Genomic DNA, 19,930 nt, shown 5'->3' with positions numbered 1-19,930 from the left:
AAACTGCCCCTGGCTTCCCCAGGGGCTCTGCAGCCCTCTTGGGGATGTAGGCTGGAAGCTGGGCTTAGAAATGGCTCCATGCCCAGAGCCTTGGGCTGGGAGCACTGAGATTAAAACGTCCTTGCTGAGGGGGTTCTGTTCCCCACGCTGCGCCCGTGGGGCTTTTCCAGCTCCCCAGGGAAGTGCAGAGCTGCGTGCTGTGTCTCTGCTGCTTTGCCCCGTCTGTGCATGGTGGTGTGTCTCATGCTGGGCTTTTGGAAGCCAAAGGTGACATCTTGGTGTCACCCTGAGTCTGCTGTGCCTTGGGGAAGAGATGAAAGGCTCCAAATCCATCCCCAAGGGCTTCGAATCCATCCCTAAAGGCTTCTTCCTAGCCCTGAGATGATTTCTTGGTAACATTATGGGTGTAATTGAGTAGCTTTGGGTCTGAAAGCTCTTTCCTCCTTCCTGAAGATCCAAGACGGGTCCAGAGGAGGTGGCCCTGTCACCCAGCCATGCGGGGACAGCCCGTGACCGCACCAGCCATCCCCCTCGGCTTTGGGCAGCGGGATGTGCCATCAGCTGGGCATCCCCTTCCTGTTGACAGCGCTGCCGGGCCTGCCTGTAGCTATTTCACATGACAGTTTGGCATGATAATAGTGTTAACGAAGGGTGGCGTGACTTGACAAGGTAACTTCTTGCTCAAGAGCTCCGTGTCTCTGCAGATGGAGGCTCTGTCAGCTCCAGCGCTTGGCAAACTAGCTCAGTGTTTCTCAAGGCGAACAGGGTTCTTAAATGTGGTCATCACTACCTGAAACTTGTGTGGCTGTGAAGGACTTCAAAGATTGAAGCTGGTTCTGCTGAAACATCCATATGAAAATGTGCGTTGAAGAGCAAGGGCCATGCTGCTTGCTCTGCAAGTTACAGCTTCCGTCTGAAACTCAGAGTTTTGTCCTCATGGAAAAACTGGTAAATGGAAAGTGCTGGAAAGCCCAGAGGCTGTTTTAAGTAAATTCTCTCTCCTCTTTCCTAAAATATCTCCAACTTCTGATAGCCTGGAGAGCTTTTATGCTCGCTGTCCCAGCCTCATAGTGGCCACTTACTGTGGTGCTTAATTTCCATCGGAAGTGTGTGTGGGGCAAGGGTGGCTTTAATCTTTGAGGTTAGACGGGCACCTCTGCCAGCAGTTCTGAAACTCATCCTATGGTCAAAGCTGAAATCCATCTGATCCTCCTCCTGAGACTAACTCTGCCCTGGGAACCTGTGCAAATGATGCCTGGGCAGTGCCCTTCCCACGCACAGACACCCACTGACCCAGTTTTGCACTTGTGGTAACTGGGGTTATCGGTGGCAAATCTCAAAAAGAATCTAAGTGCTTTAACCACAAATTAGTACCTTGATAAGCCCTCCCTGCTCCTATCTAAAGCACTAAATTTAGCTTTGTTTTCCTAAATGGTCATTAAGGAATTGCCAGCTAAGCTATTGAACACTAGCTATGGCTCAGCCTGGCTTCCCAAGGTAAAATATGTTTGGAGGGGAGAAAAGGTTCCTGAACAAGATCCTACCTCTCTGTCTGCAGGACAATGTAACAGCTTCTTTCACAGGGAAAATAAAAACCTACACAAGTTGAAGAGCTTGTTTTCTGTAGGAAGCAGGGAGGTACTCACCCCAGCAGGAAAGCACTGGCTCCTTTGCCAGGCCAGCATGTGGCACTGTCTGTGACAGTCCCGGCAGGGAAAGGACAGCAGCTTGGCAGCTGTGGTGCCATCACTCTTGCTGCTTCACTGAGTTGAGACTTGTGCCAAATTGGGCAATGATGAGCAATTAAGCTATTGTATCAAACTCAAAATGTGCACGGAAGAGTTCTTTCTGAAACTATGTAGTTTCAAGAACTTCCTCCAGCAGTGACCTAATATTTCTGATGTAGCAATGGTATGAAATCATCTGATCATCATTTTCATACACAGCCAACTGTAACCAAAGCAAACGGTGATGCTGGTTCTGCCTGGTGATTCTGCTCAGCGTTTTTGCAGGGGAGAGACCAGAAAGAGAAAATAAAACCATGCTGTGGGCTCCCGAGCACTTACTCACACCACAAATAGCAGCGTTGCAACACACCCCAATCACTCCTACACAGAGGAGAGCAAACCATGACTGTGCTGCAAGGATTGTCACCGACACAGTTGCATCTGTAATTAAGATGGGCTGCCAGTGCTTGAGAGGTTGATTCTAACCTTATACCAGCTTTTACATCAGCCAAGGAATTACTCCCAACTTATGCCAGCAACTAGAGTCCTCTCCTCTTGTTTTGCCTGCGGTGTTTCTGTGCTGACACCAAGGCCAGCAAGACACTCTGATGTTTGACTTTTTCCGCGTGTGTCTAGAAGTAAAATAACTGAGCAAAGGGATTGTTTGCAATGGTGTTGAAAGAGCTGGGCTTTGCCCTCTGACAGGGACTGACTCAGTCTCTTTGGCTTAAAAAACCCAACAGTCTTGCCCTGAAGCAGTGCAACCACTCACTGAGCAAACCCTGTGGACTTTGGGACTGAGACTTTGTGTTTAAGCTCTGCTTTTCTTTGGAGCAGCTTTCTAGAAGTTCTCCCAGGCTGTTAAAGTTCAAGGTGTATTTTCACCGTGCTGTTAAATCCGCAGCCCCCCGGGCAGGGGGTCAGCAGGAATGTGCAGAGGAGCGTTGGCTCCAGGCTTGAGAGGCTGGAGGTCCCAAGGTTTGTGACAACTTTTGCCATAGATGTGTAGCACTCAGCTTGAATCTCATTAAAATGCTGAGTAATTGCAGAGTTAATGCCACAATATTTGATATCCTGCCAAGTTACCTCCTGAGATGACTCCCCTGTTGTATCCATAGTCCAGGGCTAACAAATGCTTGTTTCACTACTTCTTCCCCAGTTCTCTGTTCCTGTTTCCACAGCAAAATAAGAACCTTACACAAGTCAGAGAACACAAGAAACAAGACAATGGTCTTTGTGACAAATCAGACGGCAAGTTATTTTGGGTAGAGCCTGCCAGGGAGCCTGGAGCAGAGCTTGGCTTGGGAACCCGGTTTGGGAAGAATTTTGGTTTGGGGATTTTTCCATTGGAAAATGCCATAGCAATTCTAAGAAGAGGAATTAAGCGCTAACAGACACAAAAGCAGATGCTGCACTAAGGAATAAATATGCCAAAACCCATGGCATGCCTGACTAAGGCTGAGAAGTAATCCTGGATTTATCGCTCGACACCGAAGTGTCCAGATATCAACATAGGTCTATGCCGGGGAAGCCAATGCACATTGAAGATATTGCACAATTTTTATTCTTGCACTTCTTCAATCCTATTATGTAACGAGAATACTTCAGAGATTTGGTTTCACAGGAAGCGAGGAGAGATTTCCTGCCCAGCTGGTCAGCGGGACAGGAACACGAGTTTCAAGGTAGCCAGTCAGAGCTGTCACGTCCTTCCCAGAGCTGTGACTTGGTGGCAGTGGGAAAGCTGATGTCAGTTCCCCACTATGAGCAAGGGCACGGCGGGACCTCTCTAAAATGACTCACATCAAAATGTCCTTTCCCAAGGATACTCCAGAGAGCTCTCAGAGGAAAGGGGCTATGAGCACTGTTTAAGAAGGTAAAATATGCCTATTGCTGTAGAAAATCACTTATCCTACTGTCCTGACGTCCTGCTGCAGCTGCATTTCAGCAGAGCCTGTCAGAAGGACAGTAACGTGTCACGATCGAGTGAGACGATATTCAGTGATTCCCACCGTTAGCGTCATTTCTGCAGGTGCATCTTTCAAGCGCCCCAGCCCTTGGCCAGCAAGAGCCTGCGCAGTGGGAAGCTGAACCACAAGCATCTCCAGCAGAGAAAATGCCTGACATGAGTTCTCACCCACTTCCAACCTGCAACTTTGAAGCCAGTCAAATGTTATCAGCAACAAAATAAGCAGGATGGTTATTTAAAGTATTTGGTTGGTTTGGGATTGAGGGAGGTCATCGAGTACAGCCCTTGTCCTATGGAAATATTTGCACATCATAAATCATGGAGCCTCCCGAATATCTTGGTACCTTTGCAAGAAAGATGAGTGATGCCACACTCCTGTTCCTAGGACATGCAGAATGATGGGTCCCAACTTTGCTCTCTGCTTTTTTCACCAGTTTTGCTAAGACTTTAATTCACTGGAATAAATTAAGTCATATTCATGCTGTTATACTCTTGTTTTTCCTTTTAGCTGCAGCTGAGTTCAGTATGGAGTCAGAAAAGACCACAAAACAAGGCCTACCGAAGGCTGAGGAACAGCAGCAAGCGGTAGGTGCCAGGGCAACTCGTATTCTAACAAGCAACAGTTCACCTGCTCACAGATGTGCCGGTTAACTAACTGCCAGCACCTCAAAACCAGGTTGGGGGGAGCAGAAAGATCAACCATATAGAGCTGTGGCTAAATCTAAACTCAGTTAATAACATTTTTGCTCAAGAGAAAACTCCAGGGCTGGCTCAAGTAATTGCAAGTGATTCTGAAACACAACCTGATCTGGGTTTGGTGCTGAAACCCAGTGTGACTTGGAGTTCAGGAGATCAGAGCTTGAAATGTTAATCCTGGCTTGTCGCTGACTTGCTAGTGGTTTTTGGATGATCCCTTCAACTCTGAGTTTAAGAAGGATGAGGAGATGGACTGGTTGTCCCCTTAGGACCTTTCTGGATAGACACTTGGCTTGTATTCACGCACCAGCCTGAAGCCGGGTCTCTAATGTCACTTCTTTCCCTTGGCTTTTAGAGTGTAGTCAACCGGGTAACCAGCTTGCCCTTGCTCAGCTCTGCGTTCAACCTGGTCTCATCTGCCTACAACCACACCAAGGAGACGCATCCTTGCCTCAGCGGTGTCTGCAACGTGGCCGAGACCGTGGCTGCGGTGGCAGTGGGCAGCGTGGTTGGTGGGGCGCAGCCCATCCTGAACCAACTCGAGTCACAGAGTGAGTGAGAGGCTGGAGGGACCTTTTCTACACAGAGGAGCAGGCGGGGAGCGGAGTCTCACATGCTTGTTGGGTGACATCCAGCCCCTACAGCACCTTGTTCTAGTTACTTGTAGCACTGAGTGTCCTGCTCAGTGAACCCACTGAATTTCACGGACATGAAACTGTTATTGGCAGAATCAAACTTTGGCTTCTTGTTTGTGGTTATTTAAGTCACTAAGCAAAAACTCCTTGTTTTGCCTCTGTCACTCCAAGTTCTGAGCATCCCATCTTGGATGTAGCTCAGTCTGTCTCATCCCAATGCTTTTCAACCCTTTAGACCAATCACCTCACCCACCGGCGCCAAGTATTGCATTCCAGCTGGAGCAATGTGGGAAGGCTATTTGAACCTGCCAAATCGCAGGGTTTGTTCACTTTTTAACAGCACATCCCACACATATGTACCACCCCAGAACAATTGGGTTGGTTTGGGTTTTTTTGGCTAGCTTTCACAAACATGTCCTGAATTGGCCATTGTAAGGTCAAAACCCCCCCTTTCCAAATTGGAGAATAAACTGGTACCTGTTGTCTTTTCCAGTTGCACTTGTAAATGAATATGCCTGCAAAGGACTGGATCAGCTGGAGGAGAACTTGCCTTTTCTTCAACAGCCAGCAGATAAGGTGAAAGCTATTCCTGGGGAAGCCATGACTTGATCTCTTCTCATACAGAAAACCTGCTTCGGGGAGGGAAAAACTTATTTCAGAAGAATAAAATGTATTTTTCTCTGCCTCTCCCTGTTGTAGGTCATTTCAGACACCAAGCAGCTGGTTTCCACCAAGGTGACATCTGCTATGGATGCTGCCTGTGAGGCGAAGGAAGCAATGGCTGATAAAGTGACTGAAGCTGTAGACCTCACTAAAAATGTTGTTGGGGACAGCGTCAAGCTGACCAGGTCTGTGGTCACCTCCACTGTCCACAGTGCCGTGGAGGCCGCCCAGGGCGCCAAGGACCTTGTGACTCACAAGGTGACCGAGGCGGTGGATCTCACAAAACACATGGTGGAGGACAGCGTTGGATTGACCAAGTCTGCAGTCGCTTCTACTATTGTCAATGCCGTGGAGGCTGCTCAGGGCGCCAAGGACCTTGTGACTCACAAGGTGACCGAGGCGGTGGACCTCAGCAAGCATATTGTGGAGGACAGTGTTGGACTGACCAAGTCTGCGGTCGCTTCTACTATTGTGAATGCTGTGGAGGCTGCTCAAGGTGCCAAGGACCTTGTGACTGTCAAGGTGACCGAGGCTGTGGGCCTCACAAAACACATGGTGGAGGACAGTGTTGGAATGACCAAGTCTGCGGTCGCTTCTACCATTACTGCTGCTGTAGGGGCTGCCCAGGGTGCCAAGGACCTTGTGACTAACAAGGTGACCGAAGCAGTGGACCTCAGCAAACATTTCGTGGAGGACAGTGTTGAAATGACCAAGTCTGCGGTCGCTTCTACTATTGTCAATGCCATGGAGGCTGCTCAGGGCGCCAAGGACCTTGTGACTGTCAAGGTGACAGAGGCGGTGGACCTGACCAAAGGGGCTGTTCAGGACGGTGTTGAGAAGACCAAATCAGCAGTCACTTCTACAGTCACTACAGCTCTGGATGCTGCATATGGCACCATAAGTAGCAAAATAAATACAGCCTTGGAGCAGAGCAGAGAGGCCATCCAGGAGGGAGTGGAGAAGACCAATTTGGTGGTGAACAACAGCATCGGCAAAGCCAAGGCCGTGAGCCAGGCAGTGGCGGGTGGGGTGGAATCTGTCTTGGGTATGTCGGAAGATCTGGTGGATCACTACCTCCCGATGACCGAGGAGGAACTAGGTGAGAAAATGCTTAGCTGGAAGTTGTAAACGCAAATCCTTTCCCACGTGACTGCGAGAGCCATCTTCTGAAGCAGACAGGTAGCTCTGAATTTGTCACCGAGCTGGCTGGCTGTCAACACTGACTTGCCACATGGAATGGGACAGAGTTCAAGTGTTTGCTGGCTGGTCCTTGCCCGTCAGCCTCAAGGCAAATAAACACGTGGGTGTGTGCTCCAACCTATCTGTCAAGTCTGCTTATCGGAAGAGAACACGTTGAGCAGGGACTAGCCTACCTTTAATACCTGAGCAACTGCAAACCGCTACTGTTTACACAGCAAGCTTCAGCCTTCATGTTTTACTAATACAATGGGTGATCTTACCTCTTCCCTGCCTCCCAGCCGGGGGAGTGGAGTGCAGCTGCATCTCTGTTCTTGTTTCCCCCAGGTAAGCTGGCCGCTGCTGTGGAGGGATCTGGAATGGCTTCTGTGGAGGAGCAGAAACAGCAACGGAGTTACTTCGTGCGTCTGGGCTCCCTCTCTAACAAAGTCCGTCACCGAGCCTATCGCCACTCCCTGAACAAATTGCAGCGTGTTAAGCAGCGCACCCAGGATACTCTCTCGCGACTACAGCTGGCAATAAAACTGGTACAGACACGCTTTTTCCTTTTTCCTCCTGTCTGTAGTCCTCCTGCTCTGCTATTCAGATGGAAGCTCCTCCTCCATCCTGCACCAGCTACATGTCAACTTGGATCCCTCCCTGGGAGGGAAACACTCGTGCTTCTCTGTGTGTGCTTGCAATACAGCTCTTCCTCTCATTTTTCCCATCAGATTGAATCTGTGAAACAAGAGGTTGGCCAGAGGCTTCTGGATGGGCAGGAGAAGCTCCATCGGCTGTGGGTGGACTGGTGCCTGACCCAACCCAAAGGAATCCAAGTTAAAACTGCCTCCCAAGCAGAGGTATCCCCAAAAGGGTGTATTTCCCCAAGCCTCTGGTGGCTGCTGCACATCCCACCTGCCCCAGTAACTGAGCTGTGTCTCTCTCCCAGCAGGTAGAGTCACGGACTCTAGCTATGCTGCACATCATCACCCAGCAGCTACAACCCGTTTACGAGAATCTGAAAACCAGCATCCAAGGCCTCCCCAGCAACATCCAAGAAGCTGTGCACCGGGCCACTCGAAATATCCACAAGCTCCACAGCTCTTTTGCCAGTGCTATGTCTTTCCAGGACCTCTCCAGCACCACCCTGAGCCAGAGCCACGACTATGTGGTGGAAGCCCAAAGGTCCCTAGATGACCTGTTTGAGTACGTATCTCAGAACACCCCCCTGAACTGGCTTGTGGGTCCCTTCCGAGCCAGAGCTAAAGTGTCACAGGACAGCAGAAAGCAGCAGAAGAAGAAAAATAGAGTGACTGATACCAAATCAGCCACGGTGGAAATGGCTACACCATCGAAGGAGGAGACCAAGACACCTGAAGAACCAAAGGGAGCAAACAGGACCCTGGGGGAAGGGTGTGAAGTGCTGGAGAAGCTGGAAGAGAAGGCAGAGAAAGACCCAGAGGTGGCACTGGCTGTAAAGGAGGTAAAAACGGATGCGCATGGGGAAGATCTCTGAACAATTCCAGCTCTTCTGGCCGGAGCTCCCTGGCTGGGACAGCACTTGGTCTTTTTATCATGTGTTCAACCGCAAATCATGTCAAGAGTCCCTCCTGCTCTCTGCCTGCGCCAGGCTGAGTTTACAGTGAGGCTCAGTTTGCAAGGAGACTTGCTAACCAAAGTGGGGTGATTCCATATCCTGATTTACTATTTTTTAAATCATGCTGCTGCCCTGAAAGGGAAGATGGGGACCTGTACTTCAGCTTTTAAGTCAGCCCAGCTCTATGTGTGAACAAGTCATTGCTGAGGCAATTTGAGGAAGAGTTGTTGTCTCAACTTATTTTTAACGTTGGATTTGGGTTTAATTCATCCAAGCCGCAGAGATCTTGAGACGATAATGTGCTTGAGCTTTGATACCATTTCCCTCCTTCTACAAGTTTAAAAATACACATCACAGACACTATTTCCTCTCTGCCCATTGTGCCTCCAGAGCAGCTCAGCCCTGCAGACCAACAGCTCGGGGCTTCCCAAAGAGAAACTTCTCTTTATGGATCAGCCAAGCACTTTTTCTTTCCCAGAGAAACACTTAGCAAGGTGGGATTTTCTTTTAAACACACCCGTTTGCAGTGGGATTATCTTTCCTAGTCAGAGAAATGACTCCTGGGCTTTTCTGTTTGTGTTCAAGTCCATGTATGAAACCTTTTGCAGCCATTAAGAAGCTGGTAAATGAGGCAGCTTTTCCCAGGAGCTCCTCTGCCGTGGCGATAGGATCTCCTGCTAAAATAGGGGAGGTGGGTGCGGGTTGTTTTCCCAGCAAATAATGCTGTGTAATCATTTCTAATGTAACTTATTTTGGTAACTATGTCCTGGCATGGTCCCTGTGCTAAGGCTGGAATGAATGGCAAGCAGACTTCAGAATAAAATGTGACCCGTGTTCAAAGAAATACCAGTTTCTTGTGTGTATCTAAAGCTGCAGCATTATGTCCCCTGTCCCACCCTCTAGAAGTGTGTATTTAATAAATCACTTCTCTGGGCAGCTTGCATGTTCCCTGATCTTGCTGAAGGAAAAGAAATAAATACTTTTAGCAGTTCCATGTTCTGCCTCAGTCTTCAGCAGAATAGATTTGTCGCAATTTTGTCCTTCCAACTCCTGCCTGTGCTCGAGGCTCAGCTGCACCCACATCTCCCAGCCCTGAGGTTCCAACCACCGACACTTTACAGAGGTAACGCCGACCGTCCCCCACCGGAGACAAAGCTGGGTTCCCAGACCAAATCCACCCTCAGCCGCTCGGCTTTAACCCCTTCGGGCGCTCACGGGGAGGACACCGGGGCCGGGTCGGGCCGTCCCGTACCGGGCCACGCAGCGGCAGCTCAGCCGGGCCGAGCCGCTCCTGCCCAGGGCACCCGGGCACCGGGCCGGGCACTGCGGGGCTGGCTCGGGCTGCCCCGCTCCGCCCCGGCCGTGCCCGCTCCGCCCCGCCGGCTCAGCCGCTTCCTCGTGTGCCAGGAGCCTCCGGCGGGGCGAGCGGTCCCCGCGGCCCCGGGCGCGCCCCGCTCCCCGGCACCAGCTGTACCGAGCGCTCCCCGGGCAGCGCACCAGCCGCAGGTAAAACGGCACCTTCCTCCCCTTCCCCCCTCTTCCCTTCCCCGCCAGAGGAGGCTGGAGGGCCGGGGGAAGCCGTTCCCATGGGGCCCGGCACACGAACCGAAGCCGAAGCCGAGGGGCTGCGGCGGGAAGCGGCGAGAGCAGCGGGACGAGGCGGGGGCGCAGCGGGAGGAACGGCCGCGGGGGGCGGCCGAGGGAGCGGCTGCCGGGTCGAGCGCCTGCCCGCCCCTTCCCTGCCTGGTCCTGCCCTCCTCTTCCTTTCCCTACCGCCGTTTCACTGAATCAGAGGTTTCCGGAGAAAGTGGCAGCAGCTTCCTCCCGGTTCGGCCTGAACTCGTGCATTAGGCAATCAGAGGATTTTTATGAGATAGGACGAAAAAAAAATGAAATTATAAAGTTTCCCCAGTTGAGAGCTATTCTGGGCATTCGCTGGCGCTCCCTTTAAATAGGGAAAGCTTTTGCAGCAGCCTCAGTGCCTGTGAGCAGTCTCTGTGGCTGCCGCGGACCCTCCAGACTCGGGCTCCTCCACTCCAGACAAGTTCTGCTGTTTAATTTAACCCCAGTCAGAGGCCTGTGGTGAGTGCGGGGGTTTAAGAGGGCTCAAGGAATAGATGTGGACGGAGATAGAATGTCCATGATCACATTAAGCTGCCTGAGAGAGGATGCATGCGGGTTATCAACCCTGCGCTTGACTCCTTAACTGCTCATCGCAAGGAGCCCACGAGGCCCCTGGAACCAGTTGCCTGGAGGAGACAGACACTTGGATTTACCTAAATAATTAGTTCAGCAATTATTTTAAACCAGTTGTAATTAATGTGATGATTCCCTCAGCTCCCCACATCGCTATTTCCAAACATTGCCCTGTGTTCTCCTCGCAGATTCCCCAGGACGCAGACATCCCGGTTCTGAGACGAGCCCCTGAGCAGCAAGGAACCATCGCTCGTGTGGCACCTGAAGTGTGACCAGACATCACAGCGGAACAAACCTTCGCTCTGAACTCTGTAATATGCTTTTTCCATCTATGCTGCTTTGGTCCACCAGCTGAGATGGCACAGAGCGCTGAACTCCAGCCAAACTTTGAGGACGTGTTTAATTTTCTATCCCAGATGCCAGAAGATAAAGTCCTCAGCAAGGCCAGCACGGAGGCTCAGGGGGTGACGCTCAACAGCATCCCAGCTGAGGAGCAGGAAAACCACAGCTCTGCCATCAGCAGTGGCCCAGGTGACGAATTCCAGATGCTGAGATCTCACGGGGACGTAGGATTTCTCCCGACGGCCAGCCCAAACTACGCGGTGAGGAGTTCCCCGGTGCAGATCGGGGGCAACTCGGACATTTCAGGCCCACGGACCCTGCATTCCTCAGGGAGTCCCTCGCTCTCCAGCTGCTTTGAGGTCAGCGCATCGCCGACAGTTGCTTTTGACACCCACGAGCGTGTCCCCCTGCCCAGCCGGCTGTGCGAAGGGAGCACCGGCGCTGCTGGACAGCCCGATGGGGACAGATGGAGCCACGGCCTGCAGGAAACAAGCTGGGCCAGCAGACCCAACTCTGACCCCGGGCAGGACACAGGTGCCCAAGTGCCCCAGCCAGAGGAGGTTCTGCAGGTCAGTTCACATCGCCCAAATCTCCCCGTTCCTGAGATGCAGGTGCCCACGCCGGGTGCTGTGAACCACCCTGAAGAAAGCAGTGATGTTTCCAGCACGGTGGCAGCAGAACCTCATGTACCAAAAGAATGCACAGACAAAAAGCAAGATGGAAATGAATCATCTACAGGCCTTCCTGACTTGAGAGCTACAGTGGATCCTGGTCCTCCCCACACGTCCATGGGGGACTCATATGTTCCAGCAGGCACTTTTAACTCCACATCTGCTCCCATTTCAACCCATTCCCTTCCTCCTCCTACTTATTCCTCCTCCTCAACCCTTCCCTCTCCTCTTCAGAGAGCTCCTTCCAACTTCTCCTACCCCGCTCCCCTCCACTCATCACCCTGTCCAGCCTGGCCTCCTCTCCAAACTGTGGAACCAATGCCCACATCAGAGCCAGACAGTGGAGAGTTGAAGTTCTTCAGTTTTGTCGTCCTACACGCTAGTGAAGATGAGCTTGTTGCCCGGCGGGTCAAGAACGTGCTGGAGGAGATGGGCGTTCCCAACGGTGCCATGCTCTGCGAGGACTTCTCCGTCGCCGGCCGCAGCCATATCACTTGCTTCCAGGATGCTCTGGAAAACTCGGCGTTCATCATCCTTCTGCTGACCAAGAACTTCCAGTGCAGCCTGTGCATGTTCCAGACAGACACTGCTCTGATGGAGTCCATCCTGAACCCATCCAAGCGTGACTCCGTCATCCCTTTTGTGCCCAAGGAGAACCCGCTGGAGCGGAGTCAGATTCCCAGCGTGCTTGGCACGCTCACGCCCTTGGATGAGAACTCTCCCATGTTCTCCAGGACTGTGCACAACACCTTCAAGCCCAGTAGGATCAAAGAGAGAAAAGACATGTGGGACCTGATGCAGAGAAGGAAACTGCAGCTGCACAAGGAGCAAACTCTGCAGAAATTAGCTGCTCTGAACCTGGGCTCCCTTCCCCAGGTGCCTCCATCAGCAACACAGCCGCCCCACCAGTGGGGTCCCCCCACTGGGCACCCCACGCCTGCTCCGGTGGGTCCCCCTCCTTTCCAACCACTTCAGCTCCCCTGGGGCCACTACACCATGACAGCGGGTGCAGGTGTCCCACCCCTCATCATCCAAAACGCCCGAATGGTGCAGATCGGGGACCACAACATCATGCAGGTGGAAACTGCGGGTGCGCAGGACAGGGAGGGTGACACCACTGGTGCAGCAGGTCAGCCAAGGCCAGACACTCAGAGTTAATCTCAAACCCTAGATTATAGTGATTTTTCTGGGACTGGGACTACTCTTATTTCTCTGTGGGTAAAAGGTGCCGCTTTCCTGGAGCACAGGAGAAAACTTCCCTCTTTGTTGCTGGACAAAAGAGGTTCCTTGTTCTTATTTTCAAGTAACTGAGAAAATTATTTTCTTGATTTTCTGAGACTAATGGAGGGTTTTATAAATAAATTTTAATTAATTTATTTGTTTCTCTGGTTCTTTCCTGTAGAATTAGCAAAGGGGCAGTCTGGGATATCGCGAGAACTTCTGTCTGTACCTCTGGGGTGCAGGGAGATGGCACGGCAGGTTTCTGTTTCATAACCTGCTGCTGAGCAAACCATTTGAGGGAATATCTTCAGGAGATGCTTTGGGGAGTCGCTGTGGCCTCCTGTCAAAGTGTGAAGCGCCGCAGGGGTCTCACCATCTTCATCTTTTTGCTTGGGATCACAATGATCCCCTCAGCCCCTCACACCATTTCCTATTTGCATCCATGCTGTGCTCCTCTTGCTGCGGCCCCACCAGCGGTGCCACTTGCCCCAAACCTCTCGCGTCGGCCCCAGGAAGGTTCTGGAAACGAGTCTCCCAGACTTGGGAGAGGCTGCAGGCCCCTAAGCTCAGGCACCAAGAGATCACAGTTCCCCTCCGAAACTACAGAGAGAGGTTTTTTTGTCTGTGAAACACCTCTGGAGCTGTGACGTGAAGTATTTTTGCATTTAAGAAAACTTTGCTAAAAGAATTGAGATCACACACCGGACACAAGGCTAAATGAGCATCTTTGCAGTAAAGCTGTGCCTAGGGAAAAAAGGACAGAGGACGGCAGGTCACGGTATGAAGGGGGACAGTCCCTCCACCCGCCCTGTGGCAAAAGCTGCACCCACTGCCTTTTGGTTTTTTGAGCACCTTATGTCCCTCAGGAGGGGCCAAGGATGTATGGAGAGCAACGCTGGTTCAGTGCAAGCTCTGGAGATCCTGGGCACCACCAGACATCAGCGCTGATGTGTCCCCACTGCCACAGGTTTGGGCTTAAATCCCATAGAATTTCCTCGTAAGGGGTCACAGGTCCTTTCTTACAGATCTGCTCACAAATCTGCCTCTCCCTCCCCAGTTCAAGGAGGTTTAGGCTCCTCCTGGACACCAGGCTCAGACAAATCCAAGCCCTCTCTGTCCTGAGAATACAAACCACAGAAAATCACCGCTGTTTAAAAGCTGCCATCAGTTGTTGGCTTCCAGCTTTGAAACAGTTTGGCTTTCCACTTCGAAGCACCCAGCGACAATGGGACCCATTTGACAACCAATGATAGGACAAGGGGTAATGGGTTCAAACTGAAACACGAAAGGTTCCACTTAAATTTGAGAAGAAACTTGTTCCTGGTGAGGGTGGCAGAGCCTGGCCCAGGCTGCCCAGGGGGGTTGTGGAGTCTCCTTCTGTGCAGACATTCCAACCCGCCTGGACACCTTCCTGTGTAACCTCATCTGGGTGTTCCTGCTCCATGGGGGGATTGCACTGGATGAGCTTTCCAGGGCCCTTCAACCCCTGACATTCTGGGATTCTGTGGATTAACTCATTTATTCTCTGCACTGTCTGTTGGAATCCTCTGAGTGCTTGGATTCCTTTTATTTCCCTATTTTCTCTCCTCCATGTCACCTTTGGTCCAATAGGTGTTGTGTTACTGCAATTCCTGTCACTTGCAGCCACCAGCACAGTCCCTCCCCTTGGGAGAAAACCCAGACAGCACAGCTTTCTATTAATACATGTCACGCAAAACCAGTCAACTGGAAGCTGCTTTAGCTTGTAAACAACCTTCACACAGTCACATCAGGTTTGTTTGGACGGGAGAAAGGGAGAGGGGAAGATACACAGCAGAATGTAAAACACGGCAGGGTTGTGAGAGGTTTTTTTAAGCTCACAGTGTGTGAGCTGAGAGGCTCAAAGGTTACAGGGAGCAACTTTGGAGCCACAGCCCAGTTTGAACCACAGGTTTTCCCCCATTTTCAGGGCTCTCTTTGTTGCTGACCCCGGAAAGGAAGATTTGTCACTAGGGCCCTGTTTTCACCACGAGAACACTTGTGTGCCTGTGACCCCCTCATGCTCCCCCAGTTTCCCTGGGAAGCTGGGAAATGCTGACATAACATCCATATCTTTATGTCCAGGCTGCTTTCTTCAGAAATGCTGATCTTACGGCATCAGGAGGCTCCAAACACATGACATCCATCCAGGGGCCGGCTCCACAAAAACTCCAATGGATTTCTTAACGTTTTGCACTTCTAAAGAAACCTGCTCATGAGGCTTTATCGGCAAGAAGGTCCATTACTCGTATTAGGGAGAGAAAGCACATCTTAGGTTCTAAGAAAGGAATAAAAGGCAGAGATTTTGTTCGTGGGGTGTACAGAAGGGCTGTAGCCACTCCCACGGAAAAAGAACCACAAAACCCCTTCACTCTCTGCCCAAGATGATTATTTAGATAACAAAATCATCACTGAAACATTTCAGTGCTCCCCACAACTCCTCGTTCTGCCCCACACGCTGGAGCTGGCCCGGCTCACACCCACAATAAATACGGACTGTTCATTGTAATTACCCCTAAATTCATGCAGTGATTTCTCCCACCCAGTAATTACTATCAACATTTAATTGCTGGCTCCTTATTAGGTAATTAGATTATTTCTGTGTTGAAAAAGAAAATATGTAATGCCTTTTTCTAGCACACAAAGTATTGTCATCCTTGAGGCTTTTCTCTCCCCACTTGCAGCGCCCACAGGTAATTTGAGTCAGCAGAGCAGCAACTTTTCAGAGTTTCATTTACATCAAAAGATAAGACAACGTGTACAAAGTGGCGCTTCCATGTCAGCGTTATCCTTTTCCAGGGGACACGGTTGTAATTGCAGTACAGATGAGCTTTGCCCAGGAGTAAATTCAGATGGAATGAAACAATCACGGTATTTCTGTACCCACGAGTGTATCGGCCCTAGGAAACAAGCTGAAAATAGAAGCTTACCAGCAAGAAGTCCACGGCACTTGCGTTCTAGCAGCCATTTTTTGTTTTATTATTTAAAGTTAAGAGCGCTCATCAGCTCACAAATTAACAAATTCCATTCCTGCAGTTTAGTTCAGGTTTCAGCCGCAAGGAAAATATCATATAGAATGCAGCTAAACTAACTCTGCACTTTACAGCTCAATAAAAGTTAAGCCTCCTTGCTTTATAAATAAATGTTATAGTTAACACTGCAAAAATGTAATGGCAGAGCTACAATATCTTGAAGGGGCAGAGAGCGTCGGTTATTGAGGCGTATGGATACGCGGGCTTATAAATACAAGTAGAGAAGCTTCAGTAGCATATAGTGCATGGTTGTTCTATCAGCGCTTCTGCTCTCCCAGCCCTGACCTTTCCCAAAGCTCAGCGGCAGCTGCTTCACCCCCAACTGTGTCCTCTCCACCCTGCCCGGGGCCAAGAAATGAGCCCCTGGCTGCCAAGGCCCCGTCACTCCCCTGCAAGACCATAAACTGCTGGGACAGCAGAGTGTTTACCAGCGCTATCACCACCAAGGAGGGCTCTGCTAATGGAGGCAAATCCCTCCCATGAGACCATGGATTTCAAGAGAAAAACAAGTTGTGTGCAGATCCTAATTAAAGAAGGGAGCTTGCCCAACCAGTAGCCAAAGGAGATTTCAAATTCCATCTTTGAAGTAGCACCATCCTCAGTAAAGTTGCAAAAAAGAATCAAAAGCCAAACCCAGATGCTAACAACCGCCTTGGTGTAGGTTTTCAGGATGGGGTAATTAACAGAGCCCACTGGGCTGATACTAATAAACCTCAGAAGAACAAGAAGGCACCTTGAACTGTCGTTTCTTCTTCCTTCAGACCACCCTCATGCAAACATGCCACCAACACTCACTTGCTTTAATAACCCTCCAATAACCACCCACACTCCAAGTACCTCTCATCCTAGAGGGCTTGCAAGAGCCTGTCCCCAAAAACTGGTTCCAAGTGCTCTGGTTTGGCTCTGAAACCCGGATCCATCCACCCTGTGCAGCCCAATCCCACTGAGCTCCAGGATCTCCGTGTGGAGAAGGGAGTGAACGTGCACAGAACGGGCAAGCTAATGGCCTGAACATCATGTTAGGATTTTAGGGTAGCAATTTCTCCTCCCCATTCATAAACCCCAACATCTATCGATGAAACTATATAACCAGAACTGACCTTACTATATCTTACAGGATTGAAGAAGTCTTGCAGCATAGATAGGGCCTGGCTCTAAAAGAGAAGAAATAACCCAGCTTTATGCACAATCATTGAAATCTCAGGCTTTTAACACCACTTGCTACTTGACCAACCAAGGCAGAACAAATGAAACCGTCATCAGCACACCCAGCCCTACGGCCACACACAGCGACGGCCTCAGAGAGCACAGGCCACTGGGCTGTGAGACTCGTACTGTCCCAAATCTGAGAAGGGGGTGGGGAAATAATTAGTTGGAAGGTATTTTATTCCTCACTTGCATTGCTATCTGCTCAGTATTTGGGATGGGAAGGCGAGAGCATGTGTGTGATGTGTAGCTGCTCCAAAGCTTAACGCTGAGTTAATCCAGCACTAACGGGAGAGATGGCAGGTCCCAGGGAATCTCCGTTTTCCATCGCAGGACAAGGCGGTTGGCAGGGGAAGGGGCAGGGGCTGTCGCCTTCTCTGGACACAGTGCGCTGGAGAGATCTGGTACCTGGAGACGCCAACCACGAGGGACAGCGGGAGCTCTGCAGCCTCCTCCTCCCCTGCCCCTGCGTGTCAGCTCCACGGCAACACCCGAGGACAAAGCTCGCAGCCCATCTCAGCACAGCGATGGCCTTCAGCACCGAGGCAAGGCTGGCCCGAGATCTCAGGCTCTGCGGGGTGAAATGGGTGACAAGCAAGGCTGGGGACGTCACCTCTCCCTAGTGCAGTTCAATGAAGGCTTCCAGCTCCTCGGGGATGAAACCCTTGTAGGGAATCTTGTGCTTGTCCAGGGCGCGAGCAGCAAGGCACTGGAGGGTGATGTAGTTGAAGGGCTGCATCGTGCTCTTGGTGAGCAGCTTTTCATCCAGCAGCTCATATGCCGTCTGCTTGAAGGCGTTGGTGGCGTCCATGTGGGCTCCGGCCTCCATCAGGGCGCTCATGATCAGCGGGCAGTTGTTGCGGGCGGCGACGTGCAGCGGGGTGTTGTTGTCGTAGTCGCGGCTGTCAGGGTCGGCCCCGCACTCCAGAAGCAAGTTGACGACGTGGAGCGACGGGAACTTGCCCACGGGATAACGTCCCACTGTCGTGGTATCTTTGTCCACAGCCATATGCAAAGGAGTGAAGCCGTTCTTGGCCCGGGGGCTGCACTTTAGCAGGCGGTAGATAGTCTGGCGCTTCTGGTGTTCCTGCTCCGGGGTGCACTCTACCTTCTCCAGCAAGAAAACCAAGTGGAGGATAATAGCCAGTGTCTTGGTGAACTGCGCCGAGTCAACTACAGGGTCCTTGCCGTGCACAAGCGCCCTCTCCACCTCCCGGACCCCTTTGCTCAGCACTCCCATCAGGTCTGAGAAGCCCAAGTGAGTAGCTAAAGTGCCCTTGGAGCGATCCTGAAGCACGTAAGAGAAAAGCTCGGCAAAGGAAAGGAAACTGCTGGCAGTCATGGGGCTGAGAGGCTCCAGGTTGCCTTGCTGCATGTCCAGAGCGTATTTCCACAGGTTAATGCAGCGCTCGAAGTTGCCGGAGTCGGCGTAAACCGCTCCTCGGTAACGGATGTAATAGGACGTGTCTGGGTGGGAAGGGCCCAGGATGCGCTCTCTGATCAGCAGCGCCTGCATGCGCATCTCGTCCGGATCAGTGATTAGGGCTTCCAGCTCCTCCAGAGAACTCACCTCCCGGGAATAGTCGTAGGCCAGCACCAGCTGCCGGGGCTCGGGTTTGGGCAGATACTGCCCACCCTCACACCGAAGCTCCATCGCCCTTCGCCAGTACTTGTGCGCTCCCAAAAGGTCACGTTTCTTATCCACAAACGTAGCCCCCAGCAACTCCAGTGCTTCCACAGCAGCCTCACGAGTGCAGAACACGTTCGGGACCTGCTGCTCATCCTGACTGGAAGCTGAGGCACAACACGCCTCTTCGTCGCAGCCCTGAGGGGTTTCCTTGCCAGCGCTGCCGCACCTCTGACGGCTCCCACCTGAGGCACAGGTCCCGTTTTGGCTCCCCGCAGCCTCCTCCTCCTCCTGCTGCAGCCCTCCTTGGATGAGGTACTCCACGATGTTGGTGTGGCCGGTGACGCTGGCCGCGAGCAGCGGGGTCATGCCGTAGCCGTCCTTTTCCATGCGGGCTTTGGAGCGGAGCAGCAGCTGCAGGATCTCCAGGCTGCCGGACTCGGCGCAGTCGTGCAGCGCCGTGTTCCCCTTCACGCTGCGCCGGTTGACATCGGCCCCTTTCTCCAGCAAGTACCGCGCGATTTCCCGATGCCCTTTGTAGCAAGAAATCATCAGGCAGGTGTGTCCGTGCCGGTTGGCGACTTCCAGGTCGGCCCCGCGCTCCCCGACCAAGTAGCGCACGATGTCCAGGTGCCCGTCGAAGCAGGCGGCGCGCAGCGGCGTGGAGTTGGTCAGCGTGGTCTGGTTCACCGAGGCGCCGTGGTCCAGGAGGCTGCGAACCACGCGCAGGTGCCCGGCGGCCGAGGCGGCCCAGAGCGGCGGGGCCCCCTCGATGGTCTCCCCATCGAAGCTGACCGAGCCGCCCTCCTCCACGCGGGCCCCGCAGTGATCCAGCAGGTACTCCACCACCTCCAGGTGGCCGTGCCGGGCGGCGATCAGCAGCGGGGTGCTCCCTCCCCCGGGGCCGTCACCCCCGCCCGGCCCCGCCGTCAAGGCCTCCAGCTCCTCCCGGCTCCGGCTGCCCAGCAGCTTCTGCAGCAGCTTCAGCTTTCCATCGCGGGCCGCGTTGTACACGGCCGTGCGCAGGTCCATGGCGACCGCAGCTGGCCATGGACCGGCTGCTCCCCGCCGGGGGAAGGAGCCCTGCGGGGCCAAGCGCCCGGAGAGAGACCCCTCACCTCAGCGAGCAACCTTCAGCCTCCCCGCCCGGCCGCCAT

At 52.3% G+C, this 19,930-nt stretch overlaps 3 protein-coding genes across 5 annotated transcripts in view; 2 read left to right on the top strand and 1 right to left on the bottom strand.

Moving 5' to 3' along the window:
* LOC308049491 (uncharacterized protein) overlaps positions 1-9,285 on the top strand; it is a gene marked incomplete at its 5' end in the record, with an annotated part of 15,360 nt that extends 6,075 nt beyond the window's left edge. Inside the window, 7 exons of the mRNA XM_080359173.1 lie at positions 4,202-4,278; positions 4,745-4,940; positions 5,518-5,600; positions 5,724-6,786; positions 7,212-7,411; positions 7,595-7,723; positions 7,816-9,285. Of these exons, the coding sequence (XP_080215299.1) occupies positions 4,202-4,278; positions 4,745-4,940; positions 5,518-5,600; positions 5,724-6,786; positions 7,212-7,411; positions 7,595-7,723; positions 7,816-8,379 (2,312 nt within the window). The 3' untranslated portion in view covers positions 8,380-9,285. The remainder of the gene's footprint in view (positions 1-4,201; positions 4,279-4,744; positions 4,941-5,517; positions 5,601-5,723; positions 6,787-7,211; positions 7,412-7,594; positions 7,724-7,815) is intronic.
* Positions 1-19,930, bottom strand: part of FEM1A (fem-1 homolog A) — a 22,705-nt gene extending 2,775 nt beyond the window's left edge. The window contains exons 1-3 of one of the 3 annotated variants that reach the window (XM_080359111.1): positions 17,041-19,930; positions 7,148-7,250; positions 5,502-5,656 (exon numbers count right to left, since the gene is read on the bottom strand). In XM_080359111.1, the coding sequence (XP_080215237.1) occupies positions 17,766-19,805 (2,040 nt within the window). In that variant the 5' untranslated portion in view covers positions 19,806-19,930 and the 3' untranslated portion in view covers positions 5,502-5,656; positions 7,148-7,250; positions 17,041-17,765. The other 2 variants (XM_080359112.1, XM_080359113.1) reach the window with 2 other exon arrangements.
* On the top strand, positions 10,972-12,827 carry TICAM1 (TIR domain containing adaptor molecule 1; the record flags this gene model as incomplete). The annotated part of the gene is made up of 1 exon (XM_080359172.1): positions 10,972-12,827. Exon 1 carries the CDS (start codon positions 11,013-11,015, stop codon positions 12,825-12,827), a length of 1,815 nt encoding a protein of 604 aa, XP_080215298.1. The 5' UTR covers positions 10,972-11,012.

The sequence above is a fragment of the Nesoenas mayeri genome (genome assembly GCF_963082525.1).
Source record: "Nesoenas mayeri genome assembly, chromosome: 25".
Taxonomy (NCBI): Eukaryota; Metazoa; Chordata; class Aves; order Columbiformes; family Columbidae; genus Nesoenas; species Nesoenas mayeri.
Note: the sequence above shows the minus strand (reverse complement) of the source record. Positions and strands in the feature narration are given on the sequence as shown.